Source organism: Opisthorchis viverrini, assembly GCF_000715545.1.
Source record: "Opisthorchis viverrini unplaced genomic scaffold opera_v5_38, whole genome shotgun sequence".
NCBI lineage: Eukaryota > Metazoa > Platyhelminthes > Trematoda > Opisthorchiida > Opisthorchiidae > Opisthorchis > Opisthorchis viverrini.
The window spans coordinates 2,355,510-2,373,832 of NW_008751695.1; the positions used below are offsets into that span (position 1 = coordinate 2,355,510).

At 44.3% G+C, this 18,323-nt stretch overlaps 2 protein-coding genes across 2 annotated transcripts in view; one reads left to right on the top strand and one right to left on the bottom strand.

Annotated features, from left to right (window-relative positions):
- The window catches only part of T265_13135 (hypothetical protein), a gene marked incomplete at both ends in the record, with an annotated part of 23,714 nt that extends 14,699 nt beyond the window's left edge, over positions 1-9,015 (top strand). The window contains 6 exons of the mRNA XM_009167327.1: positions 141-322; positions 2,514-2,734; positions 4,177-4,473; positions 6,429-6,633; positions 6,821-6,994; positions 8,669-9,015. Coding sequence (XP_009165591.1) covers positions 141-322; positions 2,514-2,734; positions 4,177-4,473; positions 6,429-6,633; positions 6,821-6,994; positions 8,669-8,833 — 1,244 coding nt within the window. The remainder of the gene's footprint in view (positions 1-140; positions 323-2,513; positions 2,735-4,176; positions 4,474-6,428; positions 6,634-6,820; positions 6,995-8,668) is intronic.
- Positions 8,605-18,323, bottom strand: part of T265_02948 (hypothetical protein) — a gene marked incomplete at both ends in the record, with an annotated part of 17,056 nt that continues 7,337 nt past the window's right edge. The window contains one exon of the mRNA XM_009167312.1: positions 8,605-8,794. Coding sequence (XP_009165576.1) covers positions 8,605-8,794 — 190 coding nt within the window. The remainder of the gene's footprint in view (positions 8,795-18,323) is intronic.

Sequence of the window (18,323 nt, forward strand, 5' to 3'; positions counted from 1 at the left end):
AAAGATTCACCAACACATTCAAAAGGAGGCTTTGTTAACCATTAAATCCATTATAGCGATACATCGCCCAATATTTCTTTCGAATCGATACGCTTTTTCCAGGTTGCCCTGTACCGCCCAATGTTTCTTCCTCCGTTTAGGTGATCCTGGTCTCGGCAAAAGTCAAATGCTACGTGCCACCGCAAGTTTGGCTCCTCGCGTCATCTATGTTTGTGGCAATACGGCAACTGCAGCAGGTCTCACTGTCAGCACTATTCGAGAGGGAAGTGGTAGCGGGGGAGGTTTCGGCCTGGAAGCAGGTGCCCTTGTTTTAGCTGACCAAGTAAGCCAACTAAAATTTGTGGTACCAGTGGTGCATTCATTCACTGGTCAACTATACTCCTCCCGTCTTCTCATCAACCAACCACAATAATTAACTAAGCACGGGTCACCAGTAATTCATTTAGTCACTTCTTTCGGTGATTTTTATAATTATTGCTGAGTACTTTGGAAAAAATTCGTCACGGTCCTTTCTCTTCGAAGTCGTCTGGAAAGCCCCCTCAACTAAAATACACAAATGTCCACTGGGCGAACTTCTTAACGCTGGTGAGCCCTGGGCATTAGGTAATACCTCTTATGGTATGCGTTTGCTTACGTAGACTTTTTTGTTCCCAAAGTGTCCCCTCAGTGATCTATGCAACGGCACCGCCCTCTCCTTAGTATGTACTTCTGTTCATCGTCTTCTCTGCTCGTCTCTGCTTCGTATCCTTTGATTAACGCCATGTCATGTTATGTGCAGTTGCGTGAGAGGCTATGCCGAGGTCAAGCGTGATATCGATCAAGTTTTGGTAAGTTGTAGATCCTATTAGTCCTGATAGTACTTGAAACGTGGTAATAACTCCTCAGGTAAACACGTTTTTTAGTTACTATGACCTTTCAACACCAAACATTTCTATAAAATCCGACATTCAAAGTAACCGTCGTCCTTGAAGGGGTGGGTTAGTTTTGGAGCTTTAATCTCGTATTTTGCTGGGAAGGCGATAGACACGGTGCATCTACCTTATTGTAACTTGAAGTAATGAATAGTTGGTCCCATGGATCCCAGACGACCCTCTAGTCCATAGCCTTTGGCAGTGAAGCTCATCAGAACCACTGCCGGTTAACCTGTGGAGGAACAGACATACCACTTTGCTTCCCTATAGCTTCACCCATTGTCAGCAGTGCTTCAAACAGGTGATGTATGTTGGTCTTCTTATTACCAACGTTTATCTCTCTTCTAATCACTTTTTCGATATTTTGTGGGCCTTTGGGTGCTTTTGAAGTATAGTTGTTTCAGATAGCCCTGCACTGTAGTTCTTCTACCAGGGGTCGCAGGATTGCGGTTCAGCCTGAACTCGATATCTGCGTCAGTGTGATCATTACTATCGACAGCGCATCGGTGTTCAACGCGGGTGCTTCGCTGCCGTACATCCATAATTCATTGTGTATCAGATCACTTCGTCACCTACGGGAAGGGACCTGACGCTAGCTCATCACAGTTATTCCAGACACTCATTTAGACGGCTGGGTAAAACTAACAAGAACACCAGTGACGTCGAGTAATAGTGATATCTTGCGGCATTTCCAATCATGCAAAATGAGATCACTGGTATGGTCCGATAAATATGGTATACTATTCTGCTGTCTCTCAAAGGCCCAGTACGTGGGTTGACTCAGGCTGACCATCATCACTGAATACTTTAACCTAGCGGTCGTGATCGTCTGACTTCATATTACATTTTCTTTGCAACGCATGGAGTGCTACTGGATCGTAAGATACTTTTCTCAATTGCCCATAACCCCGAAATATCCAAAATCCTGCTTCGAAGTAATTGTTTCTTGAAGAGTGTATAAAAACTGATCTGCTGAGTTTTGTAAGCCTATCCAATACAAAAACTGTTTATACGAGATTAGACGAACCAGTTGAGTAAATATTTCTCCCACCATCTTTCAAGTTGATTCAAATGTAGAGCATACCAAAAGCCACAAAAGAGTCAGCTGTCAGGCCAAATCGTTGCCCACATCCGAACCCTGGTCTTCCTATTTTTTTTCCAGCCGCTGGCGATTTCCACACCTCGTTACCCCGTTGCCTGCTTTAGGTGCGTTCAAACGAGTGAACACCGCTGATAATCCAAAGGACCACCCAGCCGTTCCATATTATCAGTCGGATCACAACTTCCAGTTCGTTTGATTAGGGTGCCAGTAATCTCCTAACATGCATTGACAGAAATCGTAGTTAATCACTCTGGCGAATTGTGCTACAAAATCTATCCCCAGCCTTTTACTATGCTTTCGTTACTCGAAGAAGGGTTTTGGGAAACGTTTTCGTCTACGCGATGGCTTTTCTCTACAAGAGTAGACGTCGTCCTTTTTGCTTCCCAATACAACTCTGTACAACTGGTCTCACTAAGTCCCTTCGTTATTTTTAAATCCTTCGGAGACACTCTCTGTAGTTTGTTTCTGGGTTTTATTTGCGTCCATTTTGTTCTCCTCAGGGCTGCTGTTGCATTGACGAATTCGACAAGCTTGCCTGTGATCCTGCCGTTCTGTTGGAAGCCATGGAGCAGCAGACCATCAGCGTCGCACGGGGTGGTCTGGTGGCCAACCTCCCGGCCAGAGCTGCCGTACTGGCTGCTGCCAACCCTGTCGGTGGCCATTATGACTCTACACGTACCCTCGAAGAAAATCTTCGTATTCCTCCTGCATTACTTTCACGGTATGATGTTGATTTTTACTCTCGCCATGGACGCCTGCCTGTATACTAGGAACAACGCTACGTCGTTCAGTGGATGAATACCCGTATTTGTTTGAAACTGTAAAGGATGCCTGTGTAGTCATGGAAATAGAAATACTTCCGAAGAGAGGAACAAAAACAGACCCTTCAAGTTTGTAGTCGTGGTTTCCGTCATTTTCTCCTGTATAACAGCAATATTGTTATTCGTGCCACAAGTGTAGCCACCGACATCAACACCGAAGACCGGCGCTCCCCTGATATAAAGGCGTAATACTTTATTTAAATAAGGGACGATGATGCCTAAAATAGATTTAAAAAAATAAAATGTGCCTACTGCTAACCTACCGGAAGCTGTCCAGAAATGATTGCCCCAACCTTCAGTTCGACACCCTGGGTAGAACCTGATCATAACATCTCCTCAGCCATGTCTTCCCACAGTCCTAAGGAATGGGATTAAGGGTAATCAGTGATTAGAATTTCGAAGTTGCGACGCGGAAGTTGGTTTGATTGCCTTCTTTGAGATGTAAAAACACTGTGGAGAAAATACCCCGCATTCTTTCAAGAGTGCATTCCTTTCGGCCGTTTCCCAACTCGTTTCACCAAACTTTTCATAAAGCATAAACTACAACGATCGGCTGTTCGTTACATCAAAATGACAGACGCCTATATTGAAACATCCCGTGAACGTATGAATCAGTTTGGGATAACGTAAAGGTTCGTGTTAACGCTCAGAAGGCTGTCGCTTATCTGTCGGACTGAATTTCAACGCTATTCCGCTGAAAAACGAAGAGGAACGCTCCGCACTCTGGAAGGATCTCTTCACCACCCAGGTTCACTTCTCACGTTCCTCGCAAATGCTCATGAGTATATTCACAATCTCTCCAAAGCTCAGATGAATTTACACTCACTAGGTGTCATATTCAAGATACTTCCAGAGGGAATCGACTAATTGCAGACGTAAGTTCATTTTGCGTGACTATATGGTCAAGTTAAAGAATCCACAACGACGGGCCCGGATAAAGCAGGATGGTTCGCATCTGGTGTTGCTGTCGATGATGATGAAAAGTTGTGAATACATATTGGTTCGTTTTCACAGTATCGGAGGCTGTCCGGAAACGTAGGTAAAGTGTCCAACGTTCCGTAAGTGCAGTAATCCACGTTCTGCACAAAATTTCGTCTTCTGAGAATTCTTTTGCTGATTCCACTATTCCTCAGAACACTTAGGAAACTGCGTGTTGCGCGGAAAACACGGATGCTTAATGATACTCGGCTTGCGCAGCACACCGTCAAGTCTTCATAACCATCTTAACACAATCTTCCGTTTTCTTTTCAATTCATGTTTTCTGACTGTCGTCCTTTTGCCACTAGGTTGTTCACCGTTTCTTCCTGTCAAACTAAAGCCCTATTTTTCCCACTGCTCTCAGGTTTGATTTGGTTTTCGTCCTCCTCGACCGCCCGGACGAGACAGCGGACCGACTTTTGTCCGAACATGTCACAGCAGTACACACGGGTGCGTGGAAACCTAGCAGTTTCGTTTGCACACCCGCGAGTCAACCCAGTTCCGATCGAACCCCGAGACCCCATATATCCACTGTTGACATAGATCCTCAGGCTCCCTTGGCTCAACGACTAGAGATACGTGTGGGTGAGCGGGTTGATTATATCCCTTCGGTCTTGCTGCGCAAGTACATCCTTTATGCACGAAAATATGTGATGCCAAGGTGAGCCTTGGGACCGCTCAGTAATCATTCCCTGGGTTCTATGGTGGCCGGTGCTTTCTTCACTTTAATCGCACTAAAACATTTTTGTTCGCTTTTGCCGTTCCGTTGCATAGTTGGCCACTTTTTCAAATGTGATCAATTTGTGCCGTAAATGGTATCTCCTTCCCACTGACTACAGTCGTGTTCCAGGGTTTTTTGTATTATTATCTTTTGATAAATTCGTGAGACCGGTGACACCACAAAATGTCTCCTGTTTGGAGAACCGTAATGCGTTCTTTGCATCGGCGAAATCCTAGTCCCATCGATATGTTTCGAACTACTCTTGTGAGCATACGAAGTGAGTTTCTGTTTCGTCCCTCGCACTGCATATTTTTACTCTTGATCATCGGTAGCGCAACGCATAGTAGTTGTTGGCCCTCATCTTCCTGATTATCAGGAACGAGTTTTTTTTATCACCTGGCTAAATTCGAGTAAAAATATTACCATTCTAATTGAGCATGAAGAGCCGTTGAGGGATTCTAGTACAATGACAGCTGTTAGAATCCCTGTTTACCAAGTATCCTGTATTGTTGCATCATGTGAACAATTCTTAGTGTGTTATTCCATAGCTCACATGTAAAGTACGCGAAGAACTAGGGCTGTATACAAGTGAGTTGAATTATTCGTCCGTGAAAGTCCAGTCATGTAGAGCCACTTCTGGCGTGAAGTTTCATCAGCAGTTCTTGTAAGGTGAGCCGTTTAGCGTATCAGTTGACTGGTAAACCTTGCACAGAGAGGTGGATTCCATATTTGTAAGAACCCCTAGTACGAGACGACCCCATTTTCGGGAGGATAATCAATGACCGAAATCGCACTCGCCTGATCTATTGCTAGCCTACCATAGTTACACTGCGTGCATGAGACCAACACTATGACCTACGGCCTATTATCATCATCCGCGGGGCAGTGAAGTTGAATGTAATGTTCACCGTATTACCTCCAGAAATTTCATTTCGTTCTATTTAAAGCCCTAAAATGAAGAGAATAAAAGGGTGGGTGTAGAATGGACTTGGATTTGGCCTGCCTTTTCAATGTCTCTTTCGCTCACAAGTCTCGCGTGCACCTTCCAGTTCCATGTGGCTCATAGGCGAGGTAGAATTTTATGGAATTCCTGCCCCCTCCGCTCTTTGGAAGAAGATAGATTTCTTGGCATAGGGACGACAGCTTTTTGATTACCGAGTCGTGGTAGTCCAATCGGGAGCAAGTACCTGATCATCGATGTTTGCCATTCACTTATTGCTTAATCGCCGTTACCTTAGGTATAACCTTGGCCATGCTTATGTTCTCATGTAATTGCGGTCAAACTACTGATATTCGAGGGCCGGTACGCATACCAAGACCAATACGATAAGCATCATATCGGTAGGCTGTTCGCCGAAGACACCAAGTTGCGTCTTTTAATGTATGATAAACCATACGAATAATTCGTATACGTAGCTGGGTCTTAACAACATCAATGCCTCCAGTGATCCGTAAGTAATTGTGCTGCCCGAGTTGTCTATGTTTACCTATTTCACCCCTTCCACCCCATTCTCAGACACGTTTAAGAGGATAATGAACTCACTTGTTTTGTGGACAACTTTTCAATAGGAATTTGGAATGCCCTCGAAACCTCCACTAAAAATCAGTCAAGATCTGTAGGATTTGACCAAATTGGAAGTAGATCACTTGACAAGTACATCACGGTATCCAATTCTTGATGTAAGTTTATCAAGTGACCAAGATTTTGAATCTGAAAGCCAACAATATGTGCCTTTTGCCAGGCCATTAGACAAAGTGATAAACCTACGGTGCTCTAAAGCCTGCATACTCTATATCACTACTTGCTCACGTGAGGAATTCTAAATAGTTGGTCTAATCGAGTTTCATACCGTTGCACTCCTTTTCTCACAAAAGTTGGTTTGCCACTCTGTTAGGTATCCACAATTGACCTTTCTCACTTTTCCTATATTTAGTCTTTCGACAGCTGCTGCAATGACACTCAGGGACTTTTACTTGGAACTGAGGCGCAACCGACATGTGCGTGATACGTTTCCCGTCACTGTTCGGCAGTTAGAATCCCTCGTTCGTCTCACTGAAGCCCGTGCCCGCGCTGAACTTCGGGAAGAGGCCACGAAAGAGGTCAGTCTCGTCTCTTGATTTGCCGTGAATCTTCATCGCATCGCGCCTGGGCTTGCATACGGGCTTGCTTTTACCACTTTTCTTAGCGGCTTATGTTCCTTGGCAGGAGTCTTTTACAGTGCTGTAGATTGTTACCGTTTTTACTGCTTTATGAAGGTACTTAATCACTTTTTTTCTTCACGACCAGGATGCACTGGACGTTTGTCAGTTGATGCGTGCTACCGGTCTGGGAACTGGTCATGTGGGTGGTACACCAGCCAATGCGACATTGAGTGAGATTGCCAAAAGCATTCCGGTGTCTCGTCGCGCTACATCCGACTCGGGTCCGACGGCAGCGAAGCGTTTATTAGCTGCGCTCGAGGTTAGTATTTTCAGAACCCTTTTGGCATTTACGAAGTAAATCTTTGTCATGTTTTGGAGAATTTGAACTCTGCGGCTGATCTCAGTTATAGTATACCTGCTGGACGTAAATTGACGGATTGTCCCTAAAGTATATTGTTTACGGGCTTCCCTAGACTGGGAAGCACTCGATGTTCTCTCAAACATAACCGTCATGTAACTCGCCTATTTGGTGCACAAATCTCGGAAACCGAATTTCGTTTGCCGATAATTTTCATATGACTCCAGGTTAGTGTGGCACCGCTTTCAATGGTTCACCTGTAGAGCGTTACACTGGTGGTCCTTTTGTTTCGTGATAACAAGCTGTATACGGTAGAAGTTGCTGTTGGGCGTTGCGCGTTCATCAAAAGGATACTTATGTTACAGCCATCAATTGCGTGACCCTGCATCAGAACTTACGTATTAGGGTTTCTGCCTACACAGATTTCCTGGGTTGGATAATGTACTGTGCCTGTTAAGTCACTATTTGGTGAGAACGTCGCCGTTTTCAATGCCGAATGCGGAATTTCATGGAGCCGGATGATTGCTTGTGCCCATTAGTTGGGCCCACTTTCCAGACCGTGGGCTACCGGATCCACTTTATGCTTTGCTTGAACTCCTGATGTATGTGGTTGCTGACCTTTATCAAAAGTGTCTTTACCCTTCATTTTAAGCACGGTTTGTCATACCATACCACTGGAAATGACATCTGTAGATATTTGCGTCTGAACGGTACGAAGCCTCTCCATACATCGTTCCTTTCTTTCTGTACATGGTTGGTTGTTACCCGATAGCAATAGGGCATCGGGGTTCAACATTGGTGTTGTTTCATTAAGACGGTGGTTGGGATTGCTACTGGAGGGTCGCGTTTATCTGAAGCGAAATGGAATCCAGAGCAGAAGAAACGTGGCCGATAAAAGCTTCACACGAAGAGCGAAATAGATTTTGATGGAACTGATACAAGTGAATACTGAATCCCAACTGAACCTCTCGTTTATGGTATTCTTCCCCTGCATGTGCTGGCTCATGTTTCAGTTGGCACGACATTCGTGATATCGAAGTATATTTTCCTGAACGAACACTGCTCACAACACTCTTGGCTGAGCTCGTCAGGTAGGCACAGTCCCTGTCAACCTCATCTTCTAATTGAGCCCAAATTTCAAGAAGTTCGCGAGTGAAATACGCTCATTTGCACACCATTTTTGGTTTTAACGGAACATCCAGCTGAATCGCTTTTATGAGACATCAGGCGGCCTTTGTGCAGCACATTCAGTTGAGGAATATCATTAAAGAGAGATTCAGCTGGGATTTAGGTGAGTCTTCCGTAGAAATCAACTTGGTTTTCAAATGAGTGTACTTCGCGAGTTCTGTATGAAATAAATTCAAGTAGAACATAAGTTTGACGGACCTTTCTGATGAGCTCCAACAACGATAAAATGGTCTTTCTCTGTCGAACAGCTTTCAGCAACGCTGTGAATAGTGTTCGTTCAAGTGAATGCTGTTTTACCGATTCTAGTTGCCGATATGCTTTCGCGTCTTGTCGCTATAGTTGCTTCGTTATTTGGTGACTGTGAATTGAGGAATGAATTTCTGTCACAGTTCATATTTTGCGGATTTCCTACTGACAACGGTTTGCACTTCACCGTTTTTGTCGCAGCTTGCTGCGCGGAACTCCAACAGTCGTCTTTTCACTCGCGCTGAGATCCAGACGCTGGTCACTGGTCTAAGCTTGTCCGCGGGCAGCGTCGATCCGCTGATTGATCGACTGAACGATTCTGGCGCCCTGCTCAAACAAGGACCAACACTGTATAAACTCGTTTAACTTCAGATTGATACGCCCTTCACGGATTCCCTCGAACTGTCTTTCTCTTTACACAATATTCCTGCCTGTTTTTGTAACAGAATTTTCTGCCATGAACTGGCTTATCGATTCCACTATGATTCACGACTACAAATTTGAGGGTAACACAGAGAAATGAGCCTTTGCAAGACACGCTGAGTGTATTTGGTCGCATCAATTGCAGTGCACGCTGCAACACAATAGCAGACAAACATAACGGAACGAGGTCCTTTACCATGGGGATGTTGAAAGCAAACCAATCACCAAGCGGGTACAAACAATATGAACGATGTATTCTGCTTAGACGGTTCTGATAGCAATTAACTCAACACCTAAAGAGACACTCCTAGTAAAACTGTACTATCTCCTCATACATAAGGTTCGTTTCATGCGGAACTGAGCACAGTCTCCAATCGACAGCCAACCACGAACAGACCAATGCTTTGGTCGATGCGCATGTACTAGCCTACCTGGCCAATAGGTGGGTGTCACTGATTCATAGCGAGATCCATGGCTGAAACCGAAAAATAGCATTGGGTAAGATAACCCGGTATTCAACTTATACCAATTAAGTTTTGACAAGAAGGTCACATGGAACCGAGCTGAATCTCTCGTTTATGATGAGCCTCAAGAGGGGCGAAACCGGTCGTGAATTGTAGAAGAGCTCAGCAACCTTACGAATAGCGTATCACGTCTATATTACCCGACACTTAGCCGTTGTTTTTTATGGTTGTATTTGATGTTTCATGACCGCACTTTGAGGCACCTCACTTTCCACTGGTCGTACCAAAAAATTTTAATCGGATAATCCTTTTTTCTACTATGCACCATCGGGGGAGGGGCGATGGCGCAGCTAATGAAGGTATAACCCTTCTAGTTCCAGCTAAACGCCTGAAGTGTTTTTTTTTCGTAGAAGCACCGTGTTTATGAAGGGAGCGTACATGGGAATATGAGTCAGTAGAATTTGTTGATGTTTTCTGGTAACCCTTGACGGTGGGGATCCAGTGGGCGTACAAACTAAACATTAAATTGTGACGACGGTGATTATGATGTCAGTGTTACTGGGGGTCGTTTTTATCGAGATTGGGCACATCCACAGTAATATCACAACGAATTCATTGATTTAATTCACCTGCTCCGCTCGATGAGCTAGAAAGTTTTCTCTGGAAGAACGAATACAGGTGGACTCTTCATGACAGATCTGTGGGCGTTTCGCAGCTCTGTATTCATCTCTCCAGTTCTTATCTTTTCCACTTGTTAAATTTGACCATTTCAATCCAATGCTTACTCCTCGATCCGTAGGGCTTCTCGTGTTGCACTATTGCTAAGATGGGCCTTGTATGTGTGCACATGATCAAAAGGATAGTCCATATGCAATGTATTTATAAGCACACTATTCACTGGGTTGTGCATTAACTGACCAATTCTGTCATGCATGATCAACACGCCTTTGTCACGTGACATTTTAAACTGCATGTCGGATCAATACAACAGGAATGATCTCGAATCAATTTGACAATTGGGGCGATGTCGGCTCTCCCTTAGGTGGATCATGCCGGATGGGAAGAGAGATTCAAATGAACGTCCAGCTGAACGACAATATCGTACCCTACTGCGTATTTCTTCGGTCGATGAACATAGTGCGGCTATTGGTAGGCCTTCAAACGATCGACCCAGTGTGTTCAGCTGGAAAGATGAAGTACGCTGTTATTATCCCCATTTAATTATGACATCTTTGAATAGAGCTGCTGGAGTGTATCAGAAAACACCAAGTCCAAGGATTTCCGTCGAAAACGTTCCAAAAAGCAAAAAGGCGAATATTTAGCTACTAAGGAACCGCCACCAGAAATTTTACAAGAAATTTCGAAATTGAATGAACAACAAGTGACCAGTAGCCCAGGAGTGGCGGATGACCCAGGAAAGAAAGCGAGTCCTTCAGCACCTACAGAACAAAAGAGGCCACAATCTTGAGCTAACATATGTTGTATTTTTATTTGCTTCCTCATTGTGCACATGGCACTCGCCGATTGGTTAAAGCGATCTCTTGCTATTTGGGTTCGCCTAATATATTTTGATTACTTCGGCCGTATTTTCAGGGATGGTCTGAACAGACGCATGCACCGCGGACCCTGCTGTTAACGTCCTTGGTAAATCAGATGTCACATCTCGGTAATCTGGTAAAACCTTCGGACATGTGTTCGCCGATTAGGATCTTTAACAATAACCCAACAGCTGCCTCATTTCCCGGGGTGTTTATCGCATGAGTTTTATCGGGTTAATCAACTTGTGTCCCTCACTGGGGATGAGGAATTCATTCTCTGTCTTCGTCTCGAGCATCAACCAACCAAAAGCTGGGCAGATTCATTTTCTTATTACGGGGATCACTTACTGATGTGAGTCTAGACACCAAAAGAACCGCTAATTGGATATACGCTGTTCGCCGAAAACTGCACGAAGGTCGTTCACGACCGATATGCGCATGAAACTGAATCACCACTTCTTTCGGGATTTGGATGTGTATCCGGTCGGTTACTTGACCTAACTGCTCCATTGAATGCCTTCGACTAAGCGTGCCAGACTAAATGTGCATCTGAATTACTGGTTGCGAAGCAGACCATGCCTGTCCTTTAGTCCATTGTCCCAACTCAGGTTACAGCGCTTTTTCTATTTATGCCGCTTAAATGTAGTTCATAGCGCAGTGCTGTATTCACATACTAATTTATCTGCTCCCATCTCCAATGCGCAACTACCCACCCATCCCCCGAGTCATCGGTGAATGAAACTGTGGCAGCTATACGACAAGTACGCGGTTATTGCAGTGATGATGATAGGGCAGTCTGATACCTAACCTATGCGTTCTAAAGAGGATATATCCCCTGCATTATCTTCAGTGAAGGCGTGGTAAATGATACTATATGCAAGTGTCCGATTTGCTGCTGAAGTAAGCCGATGGTCATTAGTTATATTAGTCATAGATACCATGAAATCTGGAACACTCAGGTCTTAGGATGATATTAGAGCTTCATTGTGATGGCTCAGTGGTTAGAGCGCACATTCACCGACCGGAAGGTCCGTGGTTCGAACCCGACCTCCGCCTGTCGACTTACCCTGTCTAGGATTGAGCAACATGGCAGTAACCCTGACCTCGCTTCTTTCTGGTGGCATGGCAGTTAGACACCGAAAGGATGGTACGGCTGAACGCTATTTTCGTCGAATCAATTCTGCAGTGGGACTAGGCAGCGAAATCAGATATTTAATCTCGTTCCGGCCTCTGTTCATAAAATTCACTGTAACAGTTTTCACGCTGTCCAAGATACATTTGGCCTGGCATTTTACCCGTTAAATGCTTTGCTCATATATAAACTTAACTGAATAGGCACAGTTAGAAGTCACGTGGTGCCACGGGTTGGGATGACCTAGTGAAATGCATGATATCATCCCTAAATGGATACGCAGCCAAATTCAAATGCATCCCGACGGTGAACGCACTATATGCATTTTTGACGAATAATATGCCTCCCAATGTAGTGCCTACTGAACGCAGGGTGGTAGCAGATGCGTAGTCCTGTGGGGTAGCAACTGGTTTCTCTATCACCAATTTTCTATTGAAGCTTTCTTAGAATACAAAATGATAGTGACGATAATATATCTAACCATCAGTAGCTCGGGAGGTTTGTTAGCAGCCACTTGATCTGTTCAGCGATGGTGGCAGTTGTCTTGCAAAGTTTTCATCACCGTGCGAGGGGACATTGTCATTAGTGTTACTTTCGCGCCCTCAGTCACCCTGGAAATGCCATGCACCAAAGGGAGTTGTTCCCCGGTTAATAACCCTTGGCAAAACTTATGTGAGCACAGCAAACACACCCTCCGGTGACACCACAAAATGTCTCCTGTTTGGAGAACCGTAATGCGTTCTTTGCATCGGCGAAATCCTAGTCCCATCGATATGTTTCGAACTACTCTTGTGAGCATACGAAGTGAGTTTCTGTTTCGTCCCTCGCACTGCATATTTTTACTCTTGATCATCGGTAGCGCAACGCATAGTAGTTGTTGGCCCTCATCTTCCTGATTATCAGGAACGAGTTTTTTTTATCACCTGGCTAAATTCGAGTAAAAATATTACCATTCTAATTGAGCATGAAGAGCCGTTGAGGGATTCTAGTACAATGACAGCTGTTTATCAAATATCTTGTATTGTTGCATCATGTGAACAATTCTTAGTGGATTCCATATTTGTTGTAAAAACCCGTCAGTACGATGTGATCCCCTACTTTCGGGAGGATAATGAATGGCAAAAATCGTGCTTTCCTGATCAATTCACTCACATACTGAGTGGCTTCCGTGACTGAACATCTGCTCGGTTCAGGTATCTGCTGTGTGCATCGTCACCCGGCATCCCCGTTCGCCCTGTATTTTCATTTTTTATTTTGTCCATATCTTCACTACAATATACTGAAATTACCATTCACAAATCTCCACTCTTCTTTTCCTGTGGTTCCCGAAGGCCGAATGTAGCTCGTTTTCGTTTTGGCGTTCCGTCAGCCCATTCATCTGTTCATGCGAGATCAAAGCTAACCGACTAAAGCTAGTTCCGATTTTCAACCACAATATTTCAAGGAGATAGTAATCGCTCGTCAATATTCCGTCCGATTGTTGATAGATCTATTGTTCCCAAGGCAGAATGACCTGTTTTGTTTTCTCCCTGTGCTCTACACGGGTACCGTGCAATTTACCCATAAGGATCCGCGGATCAATATTTGCTGACATGATTCTATTGTGGGAACTGCATGGGACTGGTCGCTTCCAGGTCAGACTGCATGCCACTCAGTGATTATTCCGTGTAGTTTTCGGCCACAAACACGTGCTCGATTAGTCGGTCGTAAGAAGCGAGTTCATTAGCACTCATAGCAACTCACTCTCACCCCACCAAACAGGCCACCAAACATGTGATGTAGTCAAACAGCACAAAACGTAAAGGCACATTACGTGCATCAGCACTGGCTCTTCTGAAGACTTCAGCATTCTCGGTACGTGGGAGAGCCTTCGGCCATACTTTGGCGCCGGGTATTCCGGTCTAGAACTATACCAGCATCAAAAGCGGATCACTCCCTCAGCTTTACAGTCCGACGGGCCAGGTGATGTTTCATCTGAAAATCCGATGACCATCAAACGGCAAGTGGTCGAGCAAAGCAGGTACGCTTATGGCGGTGCCGCACGGTTACGAAAAGTTCTGTGGGGAATGTTACGTCTGTCTTGGTAGAAGAGGCGGGGTATCCATAATTCTCGTCACGGCAAGTATCACCGGCAGCCAATCCAGTAGACTACATGGTTTAAAAACATGTAAATTCGGGCCTGTGGCCTGAAAACACAAAGAGGACTACTATCTGCCATCGTGGAGTGCAGACATTCCTGGAGGGGATTAATGTTCCAGAAAGAGGCTGATGGGTCATTGGGAGAGTAGTCGTTTGCTGGTCACCATGCATAGCCCTCGGGGCACCATTTCAGTGGCGAATCAAATCGATTTGAGGAATACATCTCAACAAAATTTGCCCAGTTTGAGTCGTATCTGAATGCGCTTCACTGTTCGGGATGTGCAAACAAATCGTCAGGAGACCAACTATCGACGGACAAAGCCATTCACAAACTGGCTGTTTCTGTAATGCACGAAAACTGACGACACGGGATTCGGCATGGATGCACCAGCATTAAGGTGGACTGGACGTTAATTGATGGACCTATTGTCAGTGCTTTCTAATGATGCCCGCTTAGTTGCTGACAGATACGCTTCCTAACAAGAGCTATTTGAAATACCTAGAATCTGTTTCAAGAACGGAGGTTAAAAGTTAGCCAGCAGAAGGCGGGAAATCGGTCGGTCCTTTATATCTGTCAAGATCACTGGCGTTCCAACAGACACAATGTGACTTCCATCGTGTACTTCCGGCTACCATGATCTCTGAACAGCACAGTGAGCGCTGCTCAGTTGCAGATATACCACATTCCCCTAAGAATGGAATGAATAGAAAAGGTAGGGTCTATAAACCACACGCTGTAACCATCCAGCAGTCGGCTGTAGTCACGGACAACTTGTTCATTACGGTGGAATTACCTTTAAGAACCACTATTCCAATACTGTCCAAAAAGCTGTATGCAGTGGCATTAGGAATCAGACTTTCACGCCTTACTGTCTGCATCCACAGGCAAGGTCAGCTCTCTTGTCAGTTACAACTTGGTGTCGAAGGCCCGGCAAGTGGTATCCGAAACAGGCCCACAATCACCAGGTTCAGTAGTCAGAAAGCTACTCTCTGAAAATGACGAGAACTGGGAAGAGTATGCTTACGTGTGTCACACTTCTAAGATCCTGGAGGGTGATTAAAGTGAAGGATACACGCCTGAATGACGACGATTACTTGTTCCGAAAGAACTCCAACACTGCAAGATGGACCATATTGCACCCGCTGAGACCCAACTTGTTGACTACAGAAAGCTATTAGAAGCCGGCTTCGGTTATATCTTCTAACGTAGCGGTAGGACACTAGAATGCCTATACACACCCGTGTTTGCAGTTGCAGATCACATAAGCCAAAGAATGATGGATCAACCTAGAGTGATTACACTTGACTCCAAACACACTGTCTGTGACAGCGTAAGATGCGTGTGAGTCCGCTTTTTTAATTGCCAGCAAATTTGATGCTATTAACGGCCATTCGAACGTGTGTGAAAAAGACTCGAAGGGCAGAGGGAATAAATTCTCTTCGCCAAGTCGTCATGAGCCAATGGTGAATGATGACGCAGAGTCTGGTCCCACATCGAAATGTGTAAGGACAACATGTGAGAACAACCCGCAAATCTGAATGAGTATGACACATTAACAAAGTAGCCGGACGTATAGGACTTATTACAGTTGAGCATTCTTTCTGTTCCGCCAGATGTTGCCTACCATCTTCAATTACATCTTCAATTAGTGTACTGATTGCGGTGGGCTGCGTGAATAACTCTAGTTTGGATATCCCAGATCTAATATTTTAGCACTAACTGGCTTGTATTTTCCTGAACGCGCTAGGCCACAAGAGAGATCCCAGTGGACCATTTCAACGAGCATTTCCAGACCTTGTATTCTGTGACGCTAGCTATTCACCTTTGAAGCACTAGAACAACCTCAACTTTCATCCAAACTCAGCCCATGCAAACAGGCTCACGAAACGCAGAAGCCATGAAATGAGCCCATCCAAAGTTTTACGAACATATTGACGCTATTTGCAAAACCTACATCGGGTAATACAAGTATTCATCCGCACGCCAGTTGCATCATCTAGTACCAAAAGCCTGTCCTTAGAATTGACTTCTCCTGGATAGCCGTGACGTCAAGTTTCAAGGCACATTGTTTAGTAAGTTTCGGTGAACTATCGAAAAGTGATAGGACAGAAGCGAAGTCAGCAACCGTTGGCCTACGTCCAAAACTGATCCGGAGCAAGATGCCGAACGGGTATATTGGCGACATTGTCTTGTTACTTACATAAAGCGAAACATAACGAGTCAAAAACATTAAATACATCGGTGCTTGGCCGCACAATGAATGACGGTTGCAGCTGATCAGCGCGTCCGAGCATTCTGCGACAACTGTCTGCGTGAATTAGGTGGATAGCAAAGATACCTATTAAGCGCGGAATGTGAACAGAAATACAGATTATTTAGTCAGAAATAAGAAACAACAAGCAGTTTCTTACTTAAAGAACTATAAGCTATGCTTCAGTTGTCTGCATGCGAATAAATGGCCGGGACCTGAATGTTCAGTTTGGATGTGCACTAACTATAAGTCCAATTGACAGCATCATCTACTGTTTTATATGGTTGCTGGGCAGATTAGCTTATGAAATCAAAGCTATGAGTCTCAAGCCTTAACAAAACGGAAATTATAGTAATGTGCCTGCCTATCTTGTACTTGTTGAGCTGCTTCAGAAACCTATACATTTATGGGTCATGGTTCTATTACCAGGCCAGTTTCCTGTAAACAAGCTAACCTATTGTTGTAATTGCCGGTGGCATTCCGTATTTTCAATGCATGAAGAGTTCAGTGCTAAATATCAATGATTACCTGGCTGGCCAGGTGACAACTGCCATCACTGAATGAACGCACTGAACTGCAAGCGTGTCTGGTTGGTCGATGACGGGAAGGCTGTGTATTTTGAACGCTCAAGTTGACCGTGTCTTGTTGAGGCAAACACAGTCATCCTGCACATAAAGACAGTTATTGTCCTTATCGTTTCTGGTGTACCAGGAGTCTGTGATCATAAACTGTTTTCTGACATACAAATTTAGACTGCATTAGTTTCTACCAAGCCGCGTGAAATATCTTTTTAAACTCTTAAACGATCCTTTCATCTGACGAATTCTGCCTGGGTGCGACGATAGTCATCGCCAAGGAATGGATTAAGTCAACTCAGGTAAACGTCGACGGGTTACTGAAGATTGAGTTTTGGGAGGTAACATCAATTAATGGTCAAATCAGTGCAACATTGTTTTCTACCTCAGGATTCGCTCAAAAGACCCTAACTCAAGGACAGCTAATATTCAGGTTTCTAACTGCACTAAATTCTATAAGTGATATCCAAAGGCTCGTTGCTAACTCGGTCGGTAGGTCCACGGAGCTCATCAGTTTATTGGTGTCTCGTTGATGTGAAATGTAATGAAGATGGCCACGTGCACGTTGACGCGTGTCTTTTACTTAAACTTATCTCCTACTCCAAATTCAAGGTTGTGGTGTTTTGTACCCTTATTTTGCTTCCATTATAACACGTATTTTTTCAATTGCATGACCGTTTTGGTTGAATACGGAAAACTACGAAAAAGCACGCTTGTACAATTTCATGCAATATAAACGTGGTCAAGTGTTCCGATATTCTCTCCTCATTTCGCTCACGCTTACAGTGGTCATCCTCGAGTTTCATGTGCTAACCCCGGTATCGAAACATTTCAGACTATCTTTGGAATTTTTAATGTATGAGCACTGTTCAGAAGAAGACCTCTGGACAACCAGGATCGGATTATTATTTATCCCCTGACCTGGGCCAACGACGAACTATTTTAAGGAGAACGATTCTTAGTGAGCCCATTCCATCTGATATCCATTATTGTATACTCAATCTAGCGTTTTTATTTTTATTTTTTGTCACACACTCCTGGTAAATTAGCTTTTTGAGTAGCCGGACCAATACATGTTTATTGTCCTAAGCGGTATGTCACATAATTTGTCTATTGGTAGACGGAAGTTTGATGGTACATAATTAAATGTGGCTACAGTTTTGGTAAAGACCAAAGACGGAATGTGTGGTGAACATTGACTCTATTTTATTCATTCTGTTTAGTGTATTTTTATATGTCTTTGTTTTACGATGCGATTGATAGTACGCCCACGATATACGAGAATATACGATATTCATTCGTCCATATTCGGTCTTCTATACTACGCGTACAT